At 40.0% G+C, this 22,855-nt stretch overlaps 1 protein-coding gene across 1 annotated transcript in view; it reads right to left on the bottom strand.

Annotated features, from left to right (window-relative positions):
- Positions 1-8,836, bottom strand: part of EMCN (endomucin) — a 57,700-nt gene extending 48,864 nt beyond the window's left edge. The window contains exon 1 of the mRNA XM_063309611.1: positions 8,615-8,836. Coding sequence (XP_063165681.1) covers positions 8,615-8,681 — 67 coding nt within the window. The 5' untranslated portion in view covers positions 8,682-8,836. The remainder of the gene's footprint in view (positions 1-8,614) is intronic.
- Positions 8,837-22,855: the final 14,019 nt, after the last annotated feature.

The following is a 22,855-nucleotide window of genomic DNA, read 5'->3' as shown; positions in this document are numbered from 1 at the left end:
CCGGGTGAAGGAACACGGAACAGAAGATGACATGTGAAACGTTACAATGTTAACAACACATTGAAATGGGAACATGACAATATTTTACTTTGAAGTCTAGCCTATACCTCTGCAATTCCTTGGTGGTCCTCCATTTAAATGCTAATCTGTCCTAATCACATTTAGCTTTGGAGCCAAGACAAGAGATGGAAAATGATGACAGTTCTCTCCCAGTTTTAATACTGTGAGAAGAAGGAATTGCAGACGGTTTAGCCTCATAGCTGTTGAAATACCTTCTTCAGTGCAGCTATTATAGGGAGTGGATCCCTTTTCTTTTTTCTCTTTTTCATCTGGCCATACTAGTCAAGAGTCATCATGGATTTACCAAGAGATGCCAGGGATTACTTACTTTATTTATTAAAGAGAGAGTCCAGATAAATGGGTTCAAAGCAGAACTTTCACATCTACAAGGGTTGCCATTCTTGCACCCCTCTCTTTAATCTCACTCTTGCACTGTACTGTACAAATCTTCCTTTTTGCATGAGAGACATTTGATTAATAAAGAAAAGAATTAAAACTGAGCTGGAATTGAGACCAGATTCACAAAGACTTCATCTCAACACTTCAAAGATGACAAATAACCTTATATATAAGGCTTCCATCACTTGCTGGAGCCTGCACATCAGGACAGTGTTGTATCAAAGGAAGGAGAGTGCTCCAGAAAAATTAGCATATTGCTTTTTACCAGCTCCTGGGAGATTTAAAAAATCAAATAAAAAGTTTATTCAGCTGATTTCCATTGATATATAGAAAGTACATTGGCTAAGAAAATCACTAGGTAAAAAGGGAATGAAACATCATGCTTTCCAGTCCCAACCCAAAATGTTAGATTTTTTCACTTGAAGCTCACTCTATGCAAGATTATTATGAAGTTTTGTGAGGAAGGAACAACCACGAAGAAAACCTTAAGACTCTTTCCCAATGTAAAGTTACCCAGGTCAAAATGCTGAGGTCATGTTACAAAGTTTAAGGTTGCACGTTTGGAAGACATGACAAAAATATAAAAAAATTGTGAATGGTTGCATTGAAACTTGAGAGAGAGAGAGAACACCTCAGCTTTCTGTTCACCATTCCCAGTTCTGAATCAAGGGTCTTAATTGTAGGAGAGACAGGAAAGAAAAAAGAAATATTTCATACAGCTCATAATGCTGGGATGAACATTGTAGTGCCCCTTTGTCCCTCTAAATGGTGCTCATGCTGTTAGAAAATGAAATAAATACTCAAAATCTGATGATTGTCCAATTTGTGAGATAATGTTCTTGTATCAAGGGTGATTTCACCAGGCTGAGTGTACTGGTGAAACCTCATCCATTTAAAGTTTTTCTCTGAGGGCTTGTGCCTTTGTGTGATGTTGCTGAATGGCCCCCATCATGCTTGAAAACATTACCAACCCTTTGCACGAATGGTTACCAAGTAAAGGAAGAATAGACAAACTCATGGAGAATGTTATTAATGCCCATTAATGCATAAAGGCTATGGACATTGTCTCCCTAAAGAGAAAACTGGCTTCTAGATGTCAGTTGTTGTAGAACATAAGTAAGGAACTGTTATTCTATGCATGTCCTCCTTGAGGTTTTGCACAGATATTTGATTTATTCCTCCAGGAACAAAAGTGAGACTCTATAGACCTTAATCCAATAGGATTATTTTGTAAGAGGCAAAGGTTGTGCAACATGCCCTTATGCTATCTTGAACTAGCAATCCTATAATAAGGCCAGTTAGTAACAATTTACTTCCTAAGCTTCACCATGGGTACATCCTATAATTTGACAGGTTCTATCCCTTATGATCATGATCATCCACCAGAGAGTGTCAACATCTGCAAGATGGCCAGCACAGCAGCATGATCAAAACCCTTCCCTTTTTGTCCATGCAGTGATGACATCCACATGTGCGAAAGGGTTGGGGCTTTGATCATGACACCATGCCCACCATCTGCCAGGTTTTGACACCCTCTGCAGACACTGCTGCCTATAATCAATAGCCTTCCTTGGTTCTTATTAGGGAGACAGAATGTATCAACTAAAGCAGTGTGTCCTCGGGTTTGTTCCTACCTCACTTTTCAATTGAAATATGCCTATCTTCTTCCATTTACTTGATTGGTTTTGCTTTCCTTTCTTCCCCACAACTGAAACTGAAGTACCATTTTTTTTACCAAAAAAGATAGCAGGAGAAGAGTCAACATCAAGACCAAGTACTCTTGGACAAATGCAAGTGTAGGTTCCAAAACTACAGCAGGTTCTTATACCTAAAAAAGATGAGTGAATGTGTGAGAATTTGGTTAATTTTTGTTATTTCCCATTGCCGCCCCAGATTTCTGGGGTCATTGTAGGAAATATTAAAAGAACAGTTAGATGTGGTATTCAACATTCTTGAAGTGTAAACACTTCAGTCAGGAGAGGACCTTAGCGGGTACTGTTCTCCCAACAACTGGGGATTGATTCATTCTTACTACAAATAACATTTAAGATGTTAAAATTTTATTAAAAGTCAGGAGTATATATAGGAATTAATGGAAAAACCTCTATCCTGACTGAGGGATTGCAGATGCTATGAATTTGCACCAGAGTGGGAAACATTTTTCAGCCCAGGGTTAAAACTTAAAAAACAAAAGAAAGAAAAGAAAGGCCTTTGAGGGGAAAATGTTAAGTCCCTTGGGAAGGGGGGGGGCAGATTTTTTGAGATCCTGCGATTTTTGAAATAGAGTAGGGACATTTGAGTGATGGGTTAAAAGATGGTGGTTATGACCATGTGATAACTGATATATGTAAAAGGGAGTGGGTCAAGGATCACATTGACATGGCCTCCACCCATCACCCCATGGATGCTATTGCCACTTAATCCTAGGAAACAACATGCTTAAGGGATTGCTGAAAGGTCTATCTTTGTGTTCTTATATGCTCCAAAGCATCCTTTCCCCTTCAAATCTGAAGTGTTGCATAGCCCTCTTAATGAGGATAGGCCACTTATCTGTGATATCTCTGTGATATTTCGCATCTGGATATCGATTTGCAAGCTTGGTGCCAGCTATGTATCTATACGGCTAAATACATTGACAGTGGAAATTATTTACAAAAATAATGGCTGTGAATCATGTCATGGCCTATGTCCATTCATATATTAGCAGCGCACTCACAAACTAGATGCCAACTCTATGTATATTCCATTTAGCAAATACGGAAACCAAGAGCCCTGTGTTCTTCATAGCTTTCAGTGGACTTTTCATCATATAATGCTCTTTAAGCTACTTTCTCTCTAGGGATCAGTGATTTGCAAGGAACTATCTAAGCTGATCTTCAGCAAAGGATCGTTCCCTTGTCGTGGTGCTGGAGCTTGAGCACCTCAATGATGCCATGAGCTAAACCATGAAGGGCCACCCAAGACGGGAAGGTCATGACAGAGAGGTCAGACTAAATGCGATCCCTGGGGAAGGTAATGGCAACCCACCCCAGTATCCTTGCTGTGAAAACTAAATGGATCAGCACAACCAGAGATATGTCGGAATACCATTGGAAGATGAGACTCCCAGGTCAGAAGATGGTCAAAATGCTACTGGGGAGGAACAGAGGATGAGTTCAACTAGCCCCAGACGTGATGACGCAGCTAGCTCAAAGCCGAAAGGACGGCTAGCAGCCGACGGTGCTGGTGGTGAACAGCGAATCTGATGTTCTAAGGATCAACACACCATTGGAACCTGGAATGTAAGATCTATGAGCCAGGGCAAATTGGATGTGGTTATTGGTGAGATGTCAAGATTAAAGATAGACATTCTGGGCGTCAGTGAACTGAAATGGACTGGAATGGGCCACTTCACATCAAATGACCACCAGATCTACTACTGTGGACAAGAGGACCACAGAAGAAATGGAGTAGCCTTCATAATTAATAGTAAAGTGGCTAAAGCAGTGCTTGGATACAATCCAAAAAACGACAGAATGATCTCAATTCGAATTCAGGGCAAGCCATCTAACATCACAGTGATCCAAATATACGCCCCAACCACAAATGCTGAAGAAGCTGAAGTAGAGCAGTTCTATGAGGATCTGCAGCACCTACTGGACAACATGCCTAAAAGAGATGTTATTTTCATCACAGGAGACTGGAATGCTAAGGTGGGCAGTCAAATGACACTTGGAATTACAGGTAAGCATGGCCTGAGAGAACAAAATGAAGCAGGACATAGGCTGATAGAATTTTGCCAAGACAACTCACTCTGCATAACAAACACTCTCTTCCAACAACCTAAGAGACGGCTTTATACATGGACTTCACCAGATGGACAACACTGAAATCAGATTGACTACATCCTTTGCAGCCAAAGGTGGTGGACATCTATACAGTCGGTAGAAACAAGACCTGGAGCTGACTGTAGTTCAGATCACGAACAACTTCTTGCACAATTTAGGATCAGACTCAAGAGATTAGGGAAGACCCACAGATCAGCTAGATATGAGCTCACTAATATTCCTAAGGAATATGCAGTGGAGGTGAAGAATCGATTTAAGGGACTGGACTTAGTAGATAGGGTCCTGGAAGAACTATGGACAGAAGTCCGCAACATTGTTCAGGAGGCGGCAACAAAGTACATCCCAAAGAAAGAGAAAACCAAGAAGGCAAAATGGCTGTCTGCTGAGACACTAGAAGTAGCCCAAGAAAGAAGGAAAGCAAAAGGCAACAGTGATAGGGAGAGATATGCCCAATTAAATGCAAAATTCCAGAGGTTAGCCAGAAGAGATAAGGAATTATTTTTAAACAAGCAATGCGTGGAAGTGGAAGAAGACAATAGAATAGGAAGGACAAGAGACCTCTTCCAGAAAGTTAGAAACATCGGAGGTAAATTTCAGGCCAAAATGGGTACGATCAAAAACAAAGATGGCAAGGACCTAACAGAAGAAGAAGAGATCAAGAAAACGTGGCAAGAATATACAGAAGACCTGTATAGGAAGGATAACAATATCGGGGATAGCTTTGACGGTGTGGTCAGTGAGCTAGAGCCAGACATCCTGAAGAGTGACGTTGATTGGGCCTTAAGAAGCATTGCTAATAACAAGGCAGCAGGAGACGACGGCATCCCAGCTGAACTGTTCAAAATCTTGCAAGATGATGCTGTCAAGGTAATGCATGCTATATGCCAGCAAATTTGGAAAACACAAGAATGGCCATCAGACTGGAAAAAATCAACTTATATCCCCATACCAAAAAAGGGAAACACAAAAGAATGTTCAAACTATCGAACAGTGGCACTCATTTCACATGCCAGTAAGGTAATGCTCAAGATCTGCAAGGTAGACTTCAGCAATTCATGGAGCGAGAATTGCCAGATGTACAAGCTGGGTTTAGAAAAGGCAGAGGAACTAGGGACCAAATTGCCAATATCCGATGGATAATGGAAAAAGCCAGGGAGTTTCAGAAAAACATCTCTTTCTGTTTTATTGACTATTCTAAAGCCTTTGACTGTGTGGACCATAACAAATTGTGGCAAGTTCTTAGTGGTATGGGGATACCAAGTCATCTTGTCTGCCTCCTGAAGAATCTGTATAACGACCAAGTAGCAACAGTAAGAACAGACCACGGAACAACGGACTGGTTTAAGATTGGGAAAGGAGTACGACAGGGCTGTATACTCTCACCCTACCTATTCAACTTGTACGCAGAACACATCATGCGACAAGCTGGGCTTGAGGAATCCAAGGCTGGAGTTAAAATCTCTGGAAGAAACATTAGCAATCTGAGATATGCAGATGATACCACTTTGATGGCTGAAAGCGAAGAGGAACTGAGGAGCCTTATGATGAAGGTGAAAGAAGAAAGTGCAAAAGCTGGCTTGCAGCTAAACCTGAAAAAAACTAAGATTATGGCAACCAGCTTGATTGATAACTGGCAAATAGAGGGAGAAAATGTAGAAGCAGTGAAAGACTTTGTATTTCTAGGTGCGAAGATTACTGCAGATGCTGACTGCAGTCAGGAAATCAGAAGACGCTTAATCCTTGGGAGAAGAGCAATGACAAATCTCGATAAAATAGTTAAGAGCAGAGACAGCACACTGACAACAAAGGTCCGCATAGTTAAAGCAATGGTGTTCCCCATAGTAACATATGGCTGCGAGAGCTGAACCATAAGGAAGGCTGAGAGAAGGAAGATAGATGCTTTGGAACTGTGGTGTTGGAAGAAAATTCTGAGAGTGCCTTGGACTGCAAGAAGATCAAACCAGTCCATCCTCCAGGAAATAAAGCCAGACTGCTCACTTGAAGGAATGATATTAAAGGCAAAACTGAAATACTTTGGCTACATAAGGAGAAGACAGGACAGCCTGGAGAAGATGCTGATGCTAGGGAGAGTGGAGGGCAAAAGGAAGAGGGGCCGACCAAGGGCAAGGTGGATGGATGATATTCTAGAGGTGACGGACTCGTCCCTGGGGGAGCTGGGGGTGTTGACGACCGACAGGAAGCTCTGGCGTGGGCTGGTCCATGAAGTCACGAAGAGTTGGAAGCGACTAAATGAATAAACAATGATCTAAGCTGATATTTTTAAAAATAAAGTGGTGGGTACACACTGAATTTAATGGCCTAAGTTGCCAATTCGAATTCTATGATTATTTTGTGGGAATCTACTAGGTTTGCACAGTGTTTTCGATTTCATTCTAAGAAGGTGCTTTAGAGTGTATGTGGGTGCAAACATGGCCCCAGTCTGCAACTCTTTTTAAAGCACCTCCATCTTTTCCTTCTGCAGCTGCCCTGTGACCACTGCCTTAGTATATACAGTACTCACATACTAGGAACTCTTTAAGATTCGTGAGACTCCTGGGGACAGAACATCCAGCTGTGCCTCTTCCATCATTTCATCCCATGCCAGTGGCATTTTTTCTCCTTTTTTTTTTTGTCCATATATTGTCACATATTAGGCCATTAAAGCAAACTCATTGCTCCAGGTAGGAAGCCAGATTAAAGCATGATTATCCAGCCAGTAACATATCCAACAAAGGAGATCTTATCTCCTCATTATGTACTGCTGAACTGTTCTTACTGTTTCCTAACATTCAACAGGAATCTGTCTTCCTGTAACTTAAATCCATGATTCCATATCCTGTACTTTGGCAGGCTTCAGAACAGTAGATAATGACCAATAAAAGGAGTATGTGGATAAATCCAGAGTTCAGGAAAAGAAAAAGGTTTGTTGTCTTGAATAAAAAAGTATTGATTCATCTGTTCAATTCAAACCCTGAACAAAATATACATGTATCCACACACTTTTACTCTTATGAGCTACAATTTTTGCACTGTCCCTAGCTCAATACCTTTTTAGTTTGCTCTTTAAAAGCACGTTGATTATTCAGTATTTATCAGTAGTAATGTCTCCCCATGTTAAGTCTGTTAATGTACAGGTAGGTATGTGAGACAAAGATATATCAAGGATTTTTAGACCTCAGCACTGACAGATGCAACAGAATTTTGAGCTGAAAACAGAATTTGCAGTGAGAACTCAGTTAATTCCCATCTCCTCTTTTGCAACCCAAGGAGAAGGCTTTAATTCAGTACCTAGGATTGCATAATTATTTAACCACAAGGATTCTGCTAGATAGTTACTAGCCATTTAGTCAATTGGTCTATTCAAATATCTGTGAAAAGGTACGAGGATACAATCTATGCATCTACATAGAAGACATGACTAGTATAAACAACAAAAGCACAATTTTCCTTCCTTTCAAAATGAAATTTCTGGCCTCCAGCTCTTTCAGGGCATTTGGAAAGGAACAGTACTAATTGCTTTCTGATTGTTGTTTTGAATCACCTTTTCCTTGATCAATGAGAAGCACTCTGAAGATTACTGCAGAGTGCATCAACACTGGAATCCAGAATAAATATTAAAAAATGAATCCTCAGTCTCTCTAGTCCCATTTGCATCTTGTTCTCCAAACTCTCAGAGATCACAATGTTCTATTCTTGCCTGGGCATTGCTTTATTCCCCACCTCATTCTTTTTATTAGAATTAAATTAGAAATACAGATAGAAAATGGCCACACAATAGCAACATCTTTACTTTCTGGCACTGAGTTCATTAAGTACAAGGGGGGTTGCACCAAAGGAGTGCCCGAATGCAATCCTATGCACATCTGCTGCAGAGTAAATCCTTGTGTTCAGAGGAGGTTTCTTCCCAACAACTGTGCTTAGAAAAGAGCCTCGTTCTTTAAATGCAATATTTCTAAGGTGATATCAGTACTTAGTTTTTAGCAGGATTATGATGTTCTATCACAGGTGGGGAATTCTTCTAACAATCATCTTTGGGTACCTCTATGACAATACGAATATTATTCATTATAATAATTGGCTACCCTCAACTGCTAGCTTACAAGAAGCTAGTACTCTAGAAAAGTTTACCAATAAGATACGTAGTTCTTTTTACTTGTTAATTTTAGAAAGAATCATGTCTTTTCTTCTGCTGTAGATGCACAGCTTCTGAGACCCAAGCAAACGTTATTGCAATCCGGTGAGAAAATGGCAATGCAACGGGCAGCCCTTTCACCAGCTCCACTGCTCTGAGAAAGCTGAAAGAGTGGCAAAGCGGTCTGTGGCCTTACCCCCATCACAGCAGAAGCTGGACAAAGCCAGGGAGAGGAGGACTGTGCCCCACAGCTTCATGGCCATCCTTCGGGGTCCCCCAGGTCTCTCTTTCCGAAGGCAGCAGCAGGCACAAAGCTCCCTCACTCGACCTGGCCAAAATTAGCCAGTGGGAAAGGCAGGCAGCAGGGAGAAAGAGGGAATAAGGCTGGCTGTGGAGAGCCACTGCCCATCCTGCTTATTTGGGGGACCTTGATAAAGAACAGGAGGAAACACGACAGCCTTCCTCCGGGAATTCAGCATGGAGTAGATTTATTGTTTCAGGCCGTTCACAGGAACTCCTTCTTCTTTGGCAGGCGTCCGTGTTTTTGTTACTACGTTATTTTGTTCTTTAGCTGCAGAGGTCAGGGAAGGTTGTTTAAGGGAACAGATCTCTCTCTAGAACAGTGTTTCTCAACCCTGGCAACTTTAAGCAGTGGGTGCTGGGCTAGAATCCAGGAGGCTGAGAGTTCTAGTCCTGCCTCAGGCATGAAAGCTGGCTGAGTGACCTTGGGCCAGTCACTCTCTCTCAGCCCAACCCAACTCACAGGGTTGTTGTTGTGGGGAAAACAGGAGGAGGAAAGAGTGTTAGGTATGTTCCCCGCCTTGAGTTATTTATAAAAAAATAACAATAAAGGTGGTGTAAAATAAACAAACAAATAAATAAAGGTTTACCTATTATGCATCATGTGTGTGACACATGTAAAATTGGGGAAAGACTTGGATTATGCAATTGTGGCCACCATCTTTTTAATTCTACCGGCAGACATCCTGTTTCCAAGAAAGGCTGAATCTAAGGGCTGGTTCTATCATTAGGCACAGTGAGTCAGTTTCTCCAGGCAGCATACCTTGGGGAAAATTGATGCCTGTGCGTCCTAAGCTAACAATGGAGTACGCTGCTTGCTTTGCATCTTGAAGATTAGGTTTCCATGTCCACTTCTGTATCTAGAATATTTGGGCATGGAATGGAGAAGACTTCTTGTACTTTGCCTCAGACAACAAAATCCCTTGGTCTGATCTTGCTGAGTTGTGATATCCTGCCTGAGTTGTAATCATCACCTTCTAAACAGTTCCTCTAAAGGTATCAGCTCTGCCATAAAATATTGCCACCACTAGATAGTAAGTTAAAAATAATACCATAATGTATGGTAGGAATGTAAGATATGAAGCCCAGGGTTGCTAGATTAAAAAACTTTAATCTCTTTTTTGAAGTTTTGGAGAGGTTTAATGGGTAAGTTGGTATTTGGCTTTGCAGTGACTTAAGGCACCTATTTCACCTCTAAAATCTTCTGAAACCCTTCCAAAATAGGTACTAGTTCTATTCATTTTTGGAGTTCAATGTGTTGCATGAAGTCTGGTATAACCATCAAGCTGACAGAAATTCTACACTTCTAGTCTGTGGGATCCAAGTGGTACCAAAGCCTCAACAGGAGCCAACTCCTGTGCCCATTTCCTGGTGTAGAGTATCCACTAGATGACAAAAATAGGCCCTGCCCATAGGCATTTATGGCATTAGAGCCATTGATGAAAATGTTACTATATTGGCAATTTAGGGAAAGGTTATGCTGAAATTGAGGCTTTTGTGAGTAACTGTCAAAGTCCCCCACTACTTTTCAATGAGCTCCATATTGTATTTCAGCCTACCTAAAAGGTAAACAATGAATCAATATCCTCAACATGTTGCTGTTGTTGTTTTTTAAATGCAAATATTGATTATATTTTTTTGACTGGAAGCAAAATAGAAGCCATATGTAAGGCTTCATTTTCCAAAAAAGACTGCAAGCTCAACTTCTTGAAGCACTAATCACATCTTGATCCAAATTTTATGTCAGGTGAAATGACATAAATGAAAATGAAGAGAGAAGCTGAAGTTGGATTGGAAGAAGTAGTAATTCAGTATCTGCCAAAATATATATATTTAGCCCTTGTAATTGTGCAATGACCTGTGTAACAGTATTGTAGCTTCTGGGAAAAGCAAGTATCCTGGGATTATTTATTACCATCATATCCAAAGACTGCTAATGCCAAATCCCTTGGGTATATCAAAGCGGAGAGGATCAAGGTGAATATTTATGGATGGAAGCAATTAATAAATACGAAGCATGAAACACACACAGTATAATCACTGGAGGAGGAATAGACAACCAAGTGGCTTCCAGATATTTTGGACTATATTTCCATAAGCCTTGACTATTGCCTATGCTAACGAAGATTACTGGAGATGTTGTCCGAAAGATTTTGAGACATCTGACTTCTACCCCTACTTTGGTTGAGAGAGATGTTTTTGGTTTCTGAGATAGAAAGGAAGGAATGAAACTGATAACAACTGATAATGATACACACAAAATTACCCAATCAGTGGTGAATTATTCTGGAAACTGTAAGGACAATCCTTCTGAAGAGCAGCAGGAGGTGGAAAGCTGGACTAAGCTATATGCGGATATTAATAGTGAGACAATGGGCACTGAACGTTTAAGCTCCTTCTATCCTATGCTCATGCTAGCTTGACTCTAGACTCATCTAAGAAAATCCTGTCTGGATACTTTAGCAACAGCTCACAACATACTCAGCCCACAGAGCAGGTAACCAGATGCTCCCTTTGGATGCTGCTTTGCCTTCCCATCTTTCTATTCCTAGACAGCAATTGCCAATTGCTTTTATTCCTATGGTGGATCTTACTGGACACACAGACACACACACACACTACACACTTAAACTAAATACATACATACATACATGAAGGTCCAACACACCTTTAAAATTAAAATTTCTTTCATGCTGCCCTGTTGGTCTCTAATGTGTTCTGTGATGTGGAAGGTCCCCTGTGCAAGCACCGAGTCATGTCTGACCCTTTGGGGGATGCCACTTTCATGACATTTTCTTGGCAGACTATAGTGGGGTGGTTTGCCATTGCCTTCCCCAGTCGTCTCCTTCCCCAGCAAGCTGGGTGCTCATTTTACCAAGCTCAGAAGGATGGAAGGCTGAGTTGACCTGAGCCAGCTACCGAGAATCCAGCTTCCGCTGGGATCGAACTTGGGGTGTGGGAACAGCTTCAGTTGCAATACTGCCACCTACCACTCTGCACCACACAAGGCTGCTTTCAATGTCTTCTAGAACTGCCTTTATCAGGAATGTTGTAATAGCACAAGGGTTTTAACACTTGCCTTGAAAATAGAAGGTTCCTGGCATGTGGGAGCTGGGGGTGACTAGAACAGTGATGAAATGGTGCACTGCTGGACTTATTTTTAAAAAGCCCAGGGAAAATAGCTAGTTCAGAGAAAGAAAAACAGCATTTTTTAAAAAAGAAAATCTCTGTATTTAACAGCAATCTTTTATCTACAAGCCAAGGTAGCTCTAGAAGTCATTAGAAACCATGGTAACAGTTGACTCAGCTGAGGAGGAATTCCTGCCTCTGTGAAGTTGCCAAAGAACCGTTGGAGTTAGCTTGTAACAAAGTAAAATACACAAGCCAAATTGGACAGGAGAACTCAAGCAACATAAGGGGAAAAGGAAAAACCGCAGCCAAAAGTATGTCTGGAGGTCATATTTGATGAGGGGTGAATATAGAGTGATGATGCTGTTCTTGCCCTCCAAAAATGGTCGCTGGAACATTCTGGTGAAGAGTCAACTGGGAAGTATGATAAGCCCAATGAAAATGAGAAGAAACTTCTAAAAGTGAAAGAAAAATTAATGATTATTTCTCCCCTGTTCAATTATGTTCAATTCTTGGAAACTGCCTGGACAAGTCCTTGCAGTTTTCTTGGCAAGGTTTTTCAGAAGTGGTTTGCCATTGCCTCCTTCCTCAGGCTGATAGAAAGTGACTGGCCCAAGGTCACCCAGCTGGCTTTGTGCCTAAGGCAGGACTAGAACTCACAGTCTCCCTGTTTCTAACCTGGTGCCTTAACCACTATCCTAAACTGGCTCATATAATGAATGTTTGCAGATCCCCAAATAATATCACAGCACTCTCCAGATATCTGAAGGTTGGTCAAAGACATGTTCTTCTGCTTTAAGAGAGGTTTTATAAACTTCTTGAAGGTAATTTCAATTTGTTATAAGGGTTAATATCTGAGAGTAGCGGTGAGCTTTTCTTTGTTTGAGGCAGAAAGTCACCTGCTTTTTTTGCAGTTGTTTGGCCTAATTCTATGGCTCTGTGGTATCATATTATTCCACTATTCAGTTGTGTCTCTGCCAATGATATTTTAGTGTTACAGGGAGAATTCCTCCTGCTCATTTATTCAATTAATTATTAAATTAATTGAGTGTAGACTTCTATGTTAGGGAGCAGAAATTCTCAGGAAATGATGCTATTCTGTAAAAACGTCTAGGTCAAGTTTCTGTCATAGAGTAATGGCTGATCAGTATCTTAAAAGAAGTTACAACTTCCTCATATTTGCTATTGCTAATTGTGCATATCAGTTGACATTTTCCTTTATTTTAATGGATGTACCAAATTTACATTGATAATGATTTGTATTAACTTTCTAGAGCTATAATTTTATATCACCAAATCACTTCCATGTTTAACTTGCCATTCCCTTCATCTAAGAAAATAGTAATTATGCTAATTCTTACCTTTTGTATCTTGATATGTTATGGTTGGGCTCTTATAATGCATTAGTCTTGGCTAAAATGAACTTGGCTAGTTTGTGGTTCAGAGTCTGTGAGAAACCACTCACTATTTTAATATTCTGTGTGAGTGAAGCCATCATGTTGCCATAATATGGTTTATTTGTTTGAGCACACTTATTTGAATCCAGGAATTGAGTTATGTGAACCCAACCAATGAGAAGCAATGGGCAAAACCTTGCCTTCTGGTAGCATCACAAACCCTTAAAATAGCTGGAACTATTGACTACTTTCCATAAGATACCTATAGGGGCCCATCATGGTATCATGCTGAATTCCAAGTGGGACAGCCATTGCTTGCCAAAATTTGAATGGTGCAGTTTAAAAATAACGATTCTGTTTGTGAGGTGCTCAAGCAAATGCTGGCCTGACAGAAGAAGCAGTTAGATAAACAAGGGCCATGGAATAAGAGTTAGTTCCTGTTTTCTAGCTGTTTGGCAGTTCCTTTGAAGTAGAAATTTTCCCCCAACCAGATTTGGAATATGTTTTATACATACATACATACATACATACATACATACATACATAATTTTTATTAAGAATTTTGATTATAATAGTAAAATCTAATACAAACTAAACTTAAAGAAAGGAGGGAGAATAGGGAGGAGGAGTAAAAAGTGCAAGGAAAAAGATAAAAAGGAAAGAAAAGTAAGAATATAATAAAGAGAAAAGAAATATATAAAGTGACTTCCAACATTCATCACAAGTATAAACCAATTTAGTAACTCTTCATCCTCTCTAAAGTTACAAACATTTATTTCTTCATCTCTTATCTATAAACAAATCTATAAAACAACAACTTTTCAGTCCTCGTATCAGCAGGAAGTCCATAAAGAGTAGCCAGAAGTAACAACATACCTTGCTTTAACCATGATCAAATAAACCACCTTCATACTCTTTCCTTTTCCTTCTAACAGTAGTAATCTTTAGTTCATTAAATATTGTCGTACAATTTGATTTCTCTTCATTTCTTCTTTGTCCAATCACAGACTTCTTTAAGGCTTTAACAAGCCTCTTTTGTAAATCCAAAAGGAAAAAGTTATCCAGGTCGCTCTCTTGGTTTGTCATTTGTATTTCCCTTTTAAATTTTAAAACTACAGCCAGTTTCTTTTTTAGATCCAGTGAAACATCCTTTTCTAAGTCATTCTCTTGGCCTGTCAGTTGTAAATCCACTTTTGATACCATCTCTATCTTGTCAGATAAAACTTGTTCTACATTTGACATTTCTTCAATAACATCTTTTGGACATGGTTTATCCATAGAAGCAGACATTATTACTGACATTGTTGATATAGTGGTTCTGATTCTGATTCTTTTCTTCCAAAGTCTCCTTCAGTATTTTTATTGTCAAAATGTTTTGCATCATCTTACCAGCCTGTATATCTTTCCTCTGCCTAAAATCTTTAGTCCCCTCTAGTGTCCAGTTTTTGAAATCATGAAAGTACTTATCTATATTGTGTCTTATAAAAACCCAAACAGCATCTATTTCCCATGAAAAGCTGTTTGTACTTTATAATTAATTCCAAAATATTATCGTAAACATTTCAATATTCCAATTTTAATTGGACCCTAGTCCATTTATAACTTTCTAAGCTCAAAAACTTATTTAGCTTTTTGCTATTTATTTCAGATTCTTTAAATTCTTAAGCTTATGATTCAAAATTTCTTTTTTTCCATATTGAAGGCAAAGTCACCTGGCCTTTTCAAACTTGTCTTTACTTAGAAGTAGTTAATGAGCAATTTCCGGAACTGATTAGAAAGTGAGGTTTGCAAACTTAGTGTCCTTTAAAACCCTATCACAGTTGCAAGCAAGATGGCTAATCCCTTCATCTCCTGGCACTCAGACCCATGGAAAACTGCTGTCCTGCAGTCTCTTCACAAGGAGCAGTTGTCCAAAGTACATGCGGACAATCTCCTGTTCTCTCCTTAGCCAGAGAGGCTCCAAGGGACTGCCAGGAGTCCCAGAATATGTTTTTTCTTCAGGTAATGATGATAAATGTTAATCTTTTCTCTATGCCAGATTATTGTCAGCTGGCCCTCTAAATGCTGTTATTTGCAGTTTTTTATTACATGCAGGGACACATCAGGGACACATCAGCATCAAATTTATAGTATTTGAATCTTATGAATTGAAAATATCTCTCTTTCACCATCAGACAGAGAAGGAAGGGTGGGGGCCTCTTTCATGGAATTTTAGGAGGGGTTCATTCATAATTTTCCATTTCTAATGCTCCTATGTTTTCTACTGTTTCTTCCCTATAGCTTATTTTCAGGAAAAAACCCTTTAATAAGATGGATTAGTTCACCAAGATTTTTATTGGATCTCTAAGAATGACCTGAAAGTTGGGGGAGAGAAAGCAAGGGCACTTGGAGCGGGGTTTTTTTAAAAAAAAATCAAGATGGTGACTGAGCTGCACCCTTTTTTTGTGCATACTGTATAAAAAGGAGTAGGACTTTGATCACACAGTCACAACCAGTACTATCTTGACTTTTTGTCCCCCCCCATCCCATGGCACCCTTGAGTTGGAGAGAGAAAAATTTTAATTTATTACACCTAATTAACATTTGAGATGATTCCACTAATCACCAGCGGTTTTCTGTGCCAGATTACTGGCTACACCATTTAACCCCAGGTATATAATAATAATTGGCTAAAATATTTTCAGTGTTAAAAAATATACCGCCAGCTCTTACTGTGGCAACTTGGTGAACTGAGTCTATTTCTTTCCAGATGGCAGTGCCCCCTGCCAGAATTTCCACTTTCCAATTTATATCAGACATATAAAGAGGAATGAAATACTTTCCACCACAAAGAAAGCTATCAACTGTAGCAGTAAAATAACCAGCTGAAAATCAAAAGTGTTCAGAGTGACTTGCTGAAAGCCAATATTTTAAATTACCCCTGGAAAGGCTGAAGGTATAGATGATTTTTCATACATGCACATTTCTAGTAATTTATTATAGTGTTGGGCGTTTCATCATAACAGTAGGTTCCAGCAATCATTCATCTCTTTTTGAAGTATTTGTAACTACTGGGGTTAGAAGAATATTTTTAAAATTGAGTTATAGGATAAAATATAAGGTCCCCCCCCAAAAAACAAATAATTATTTCATCTGGAAGTGGGAATTGGTTATACATAAACTATTGATCTGTTCCTGGTTATGTTTTCCAATGTATGTTTTCCAATGTATGTTTTCCAATGTATGTTTTCCATTAAATCCATTTACATTCCCAAAAATGTTAGTGGAGATTTTTATATCAATGCCACGTTTTTCACTCTGTTTTGAAGTGAGAACATATTTTGAGGGAAAATAAATAAATAATCGTTTAGGTTAGTTTTGGCCTAGTCCAGCCTTCCTTCACCTGGTGCCATCTAAATGTGTTGGACTTTAATTCTCATGCTGAGTTAAGGGAAAAATGTGGATTAGACTCCTGTTGAGTCTTCATTTATAACAGAACCACAATGGCCATCTTTAAAACGAAAGTGTGGTGGCAGCAATCACCTATTCTTTTTATCTTGTCATCATCCTTTCCCCCCTCTTCTTCCCTGCCACTGGGTGCCAGTACTCTTAGAAAGTGTGTTTTCTATGAGTGCTGGCACATAGTGGCAAGGAAGTATGCTTTCTAAGGCAGCTGGTTGGTATACCATTTTAAAGCGTGTAATATCTTCCAGTCTGGCCCAATATTGATGAACACATTCCATCCCCTCCCCTCCTCTCCCCTCTGCTTTCTTTACCAGTCCAGGGTGGATAAGGAAGCCGGGAAACCAATCATTTAGGGATGTGCAAAATGTAATTCAGACAGACCATCTCCATGGCCAGAATGGAAGAAGAGGTTGAAATATGGGAAGGGATTGTCAAACTGGCTTAATTTGCAGCTGGTTCACACATGGAAGACAAAGAGCTTAAGGCTGCTGAGCGGAAAAGCCCCCCTGTTTATTAAGATAACAGACTGCATGGAGCCATCCAGTCAACATTTCTAAGAGTTGTGTCCTGGCTTTCTTAATGCATCTCTAATGCGTCACTGTGCCTGGAATCTAAGACATGCTTTCCTTGAAGCCCATGTGTGAATTTGTCATTTTGCTTTTTAGCATAAGCTAATTCTCATGCTTGATCCCTGGGTAAGTTCATGATATTGTTAATTGCTTTGATGCTTTCTTAGTTTTTTGGGGAAGACTTTATACTCTATTGTATTATTTAACAATATTATTTATTTGTATTTAAGATGTTTATATTTTTATTTTCAGAAGATTTTTTTCAGGGTGTCCATGGGGAGGAGTGATTTAAAAAACATATCAAGATAGCAGGTGCAATCTTGCACATAATTGAAGCCCTACCTCTTTTTAAAAAGTATCACATGCATCCAAGCAAGTTAAAAAGGGGCGGGACTTCAGTCATATGGCCCTGCCCACCATCTTGACTTTTTGATCCATCTTGCAGATGACCCTGCCTTTTTTCTCTTAAGCTGTCTCTGATGGTAACAAATTAAAATTACATTCAAAATTTTCTAGGTTAGCAGTGAGGCCCTATCCAGTTACCTAGTGTCTTCATCAGCTGCTGATGAGTTCTATGGGTTCTATGCTTTGTCAGGTTAGGGAATACAATGATTTTTAGATGGAATGCATGAGACTGCAGCCACACCCACCAGATTTTCACATCATTTCCAAGGTAGATGATTGGTTATTTGCTCACTTCCCTGTGCAGTGGACCCAGTGTTTGAGCCTGTAGTCCAACTCTAAGAGCACAATTTATGGCAAATCAGTATGAGTGGTGGGTGAGCTCTTATCCTTATGATGGGGAAATTGGAGGTACAGAAGCTTTAATCGCATCAAAATGCAATAACCATAACTGCCATGAACTTGGCATCCATTATTTTTAACAAGAGACAACATTTTTCTCTGCAATATGTGACAATTCTTACAGTACATTTTTAGACTCTGGGTATTTTCTGCTTTGAAAGTCAGATAATTTAATCCATTCAGGTGAATTTAATAACAGTACATTATAGACCTAGGCCTATCACGTGTCATTATAAGAGCTGAGGAAGTTTCCATAATAGCTTCCTCTACAGAGTATGTTAAGCTTATGAGTTAAAAAAAGATGGATGAATGCCCCAAAGAGAGTTTTAATGCAGCTAAAAGGCTAAGCTGGCAAATAAGTGACTTGATGTTAAATGAATTAACTGAGTCACCTATTCTATTTCTCCTGTTGCAATCAATTTTAAAAAGAATTGAATTAATGGCAGGGTCCACCGCCATTGCTATACAACTGTGGGATATCCCCACATTTATAAGACTGCAATCATATTGGCATATACTGAAGGATTCTTGCTGGTTTTCCTTCAGTTATTTATTTATTACACTTGTTTATTATTTTATTTATGCATGGAACACATGTCTCCCTGCTAGACATTTTCAATATTTTTTTAATTAACTTTGCTTCCTTCTGATTTTAATTTAGTTTTCTTTCTGCTGAATTGTTATTCCACTATGGCAGGAGTGTATAACCCATTCTAAGCTGAGGGCTGCATCTCTGGTGTGACAAAAATCAACTCCCTAAAAGTGGCTAGGACAAAAAAAAGTTCAATTTCAATGGAATTAAAATTAAATAGTTTAAATGCACCTAAAATTATTGCTCCCTGTCACGTTACAATTTAGTGGCAGCTTTAGGAAGCCCTCTGGAAACTGTACCCAGTGGGGTTCATGTAGCCTAAGAGCCACATTTGTGTTCCTCTGTATTACATTAACTGATTTAAACACTCTTGTTCAGAGTGAATAAAATTTCCAAAATAGAAGGGAGCCAAAATAATAATATTAATAAAGTGTTCACTGGTACTTGCCCTCCTTAATTTTACAGCAGCACTGGCAGATACTTTGTCACTGAAACTTTGCACTGGTTTAGGGTGAGCTCCCGTTGCTAGTCCCAGCTCCTGCCGACCTAGCAGTTTGAAAACATGCAAATGTGAGTAGATTAATAGGTACCACTTTGGTGGGCAGGTAATGGCGTTCCATGTAGTCATGCCGGCCACATGACCACGGAAGTGTCTATGGACAAACGCCGGCTCTTCGGCTTTGAAACGGAGATGAGCACCACCCCCTAGAGTCGGACACGACTGGACTTAATGTCAAGGGAAACCTTTACCTTTACCTTAGGGTGGTGGTTGCTGTGTGAATATATGTGTGTATGTTGGCAAGTGTGCTTTTTCCCTGGGCCATTTTCCCAATATAAATTCCTAGTCTCCTACTATGCTATTGACTTTCAAGCAAAGTTGATAAAAATATTACTTGAATAATTTCTTTTTGCACTTTATCCCAACTGACTTGCTTTTAGTGAGGGCAATTTAAACCAGGTAAGGTTTGTGGGAGTAGAAGGAGAAAACAATATTTTCTTCAGCACTGCTCCACTAAATATGAAACATATACATGTATTTTTTTAAATTAAAAAATGTCCATAAATCATCTATTTTACCCTCACTGTCTCCCAAAAAACTGAGTTAGTAGTTGTTTCTTCAACTGCAGAACAAATTCTAGCAACAAACTGGAATTCAGAAAAGGGCAGGAAAATTTCTCACTTACTGTACGTCATATTGATAAATCAATATGAAAGAGACTGAAGTACAGTAAAAATAATTGAATCTGATACTAGCTACCATTTATGAATTCATTTTCCATTGGCCTAGTGTGATTTTTTTTTTTTAAAAAAAACATTCCTGTGAATTTCCTAGCATACACAGTAAAGTTTTATACCTAGACCAAATAGATAAATTATTTGCTAAACTCAAAAAATGCTACTATATGGCTGGGTGACCTTGGGCCAGTCACTCTCTCTCAGCCCAACTCACCTCACAGGGTGATTATTGTGAAGAAAGGAGGAGGAGGAAGGAGTGTGGAGTCCCTGGTGCTCTCTGAGCCTTGTCGTTCTCTTGCAGGCATTTCATTGCCAGACTAGGCAACATCTTCAGTGCAAAGAGGGAGTGGGCCTTGCTCTCTGTTTATATACGGTAGTTTGTCCAGCTTGTGTTGGTGGAGGTGTTGTTCTCTCCTTGGGAGTTCTTTGATTGGGCTGTTGTTTGCTGCTTGGTTGATTGCCTGAGTTAATAGTTCCTTGATTAGGGTGTCTTGTGCTGTTTGATGGTTCATCTGGTGTTAATCCTAAATCCTAGTGTTGATTTTAGCATATCTGGGTGTTGATTGCTGGCAAGGGAGTGTACTGGTCTTCTGGCTTTTCTATTGTCTCTTTTGAATGGTATATAAATGTTGTTTGCCCCTATGTGTCTGTTGATGGCTACTTTGTCTGAGTGCCAGGCTTCCAGGAATTCTCTGGCGTTTTTGGATTTGGCTTGGTTTAGGATACTTACAGTTTCCCAGTTGAAACTATGGTTGAGTCTGTCCATGTGCTGTGAGATTAAGGAGTTCTCATCATGTCTTCTGACTGCTAGTTGGTGTTTGTGGATGCGCTCTGCTAGTCTTCTGCCTGTCTGTCCTACATAGTGGCTGTTACAGTCTTTGCACTGTATGTTGTAAATAACTCCTGTTTTTTCTTCTTGGGCTATTGGATCTTTTGGGTTGCTTAATATGTTTTGAAGAGTTTTAGTTGGTTTATGTGCTACTGTGATGCCATGTGGTTGTAACAGTCTGTTGGTGGTTTCTGAGATGTTTCTGATGTATGGCAGTGTTTCCTTTTCATAGTTTCCATTGGTTGGGTTGTAGTGGGTTGGGTGGTAAGGCACTTTTTGATAAAGTTGAGCGGGTATCCATTTTGTTGGAAGATGCTGTACAAATGTTCTTTTTCTTTTTTTCTGGTGTTATGGGTTGCTGCAGTGTGTAAGTGCTCGTCTGAATAATGTTCTTGCACAGCTTCTCTTGTGGGAGGTTGGATTGTTACTTTGGTAGTGGAGCACTTGGTTGGTGTGGGTAGCTTTCCTGTAGACTTGTGTTTCTAAGGTAAAGGTAAAGGTTTCCCTTCACCTAAAGTCCAGTTGTGTCCGACTCTAGGGGGCGGTGCTCATCTCCGTTTCTAAGCCTTAGAGCCAGCGTTGTCCGTAGACACTTCCGGGTCATGTGGCCAGCATGACGACACGGAACGCTGTTACCTTCCTGCCGAAGCGGTACCTATTGATCTACTCACATTTGCATGTTTTCGAACTGCTAGGTGTGAAGGAGCTGGGACTAGCAACGGGAGCTCACCCTGCCGTGCGGTTTCGAACCGCCGACCTTCCGATCGGCAGCTCAGCGGTTTAACCCGCAGCGCCACCGCGTGCCTCTGTGTTTCTAATTTACCATCATTTCCTCTACTGATGAGGATGTCCAGGAATGGTAGTGAGTTGTTTTCTTCCTCCCTTGTGAATTTTATTCCATTAAAGATGTTATTGATGGTTTTTTGGGTTTCTTCCAGTTGTTTCTTTTGTATTATGACAAAAGTGTCATCTATGTACTGGATCCATACTTTGGGTTGTATGTGTGGGAGTGCTATCCTTTCCAGATGCTGCATTACGATCTCTGCTATAAGTCCTGAAATCAGTGATCCCATGGGTGTTCCTTTGATCTGTTGGTATATTTCTCCATCAAACTGAAAGTAGGTTGTAAGGCAGAGGTTGATGAGGTCCATTATCCTGGGTATTTCTATTTTGGTGTATTTGGCTAGGTCTGGCGTGTTGCGCAGAACTGTAGCCATAGATTCTTTTGCTAGTGCTGGGTCTATGGATGTGAAGAACGTCGAATGATACCATGATCTCATCGTCTTCTATTTTTATGTTTTTGATTTTCTGGAGGCACTGTAGTGGGGAGTTGATCGAATGTTCACTCTCCTCTGTGAGGTGTCTGAGTTTCTTTGTAAGCTCTTTAGCTCTGTTATATGTGGGAGTCCCTGGTAATGATACAATGGGCCAAAGTGGTATGTCCAGCTTGTGTATCTTGGGGTGTCCATAGAAACATGGGAGGAAGGGTCCACTGCTTTTCATCTGCCTCTGTTCTTCTTCTGTAATTTGACCTTTCTTGGTGAGGTTGTTGAGAATTCTTTTTACCTGGTTGTCCAGTTTCTGTATGGGATTGGTGTTCACTGGGGTGTAAGTTTCTTTGGCCTCAAGTAATTCTTTGGCCTTTTGTATATACTGTGATCTGTCCATAATGATGGTGGTGCGACCTTTGTCTGCTGGGAGGATGATGATGGTTTGGTCCATCTTTAGGTGTTTGAGGGCTGCTCTGTCCTCTCCTTCTAGTTGGTTCTGTTTCCACCTCCTTCTGATTTGTGGTATGTGGTAGCACATAAATCAACTAAAACTCTTCAAAACATATTAAGCAACCCAAAAGACCCAACAACCCAACAAAAAAAAAACAGGAGTTATTTACAATATACAGTGCAAAGACTGTAACTGTCATGTTCCCGTTCCAATGTTTAGACGGAACTTTAAGACTATGCACGGATTTCCGTGGGTTAAATGCAGTCTCCCTATTAAACAAATCTCCCCTCCCGGTCATCAAGGAAATGTTAGCCCACTTGGCGGGGGGGAAAATCTTCTCTAAATTGGACTTAAGGGAGGCGTATTATCGCATTCGCATTCGGGAGGGGGATGAATGGAAAACAGCTTTTAATTG

Source organism: Candoia aspera, chromosome 8 (assembly GCF_035149785.1).
Source record: "Candoia aspera isolate rCanAsp1 chromosome 8, rCanAsp1.hap2, whole genome shotgun sequence".
NCBI classification, from domain to species: Eukaryota; Metazoa; Chordata; class Lepidosauria; order Squamata; family Boidae; genus Candoia; species Candoia aspera.
This window is presented reverse-complemented; position numbering and strand designations above follow the sequence as displayed.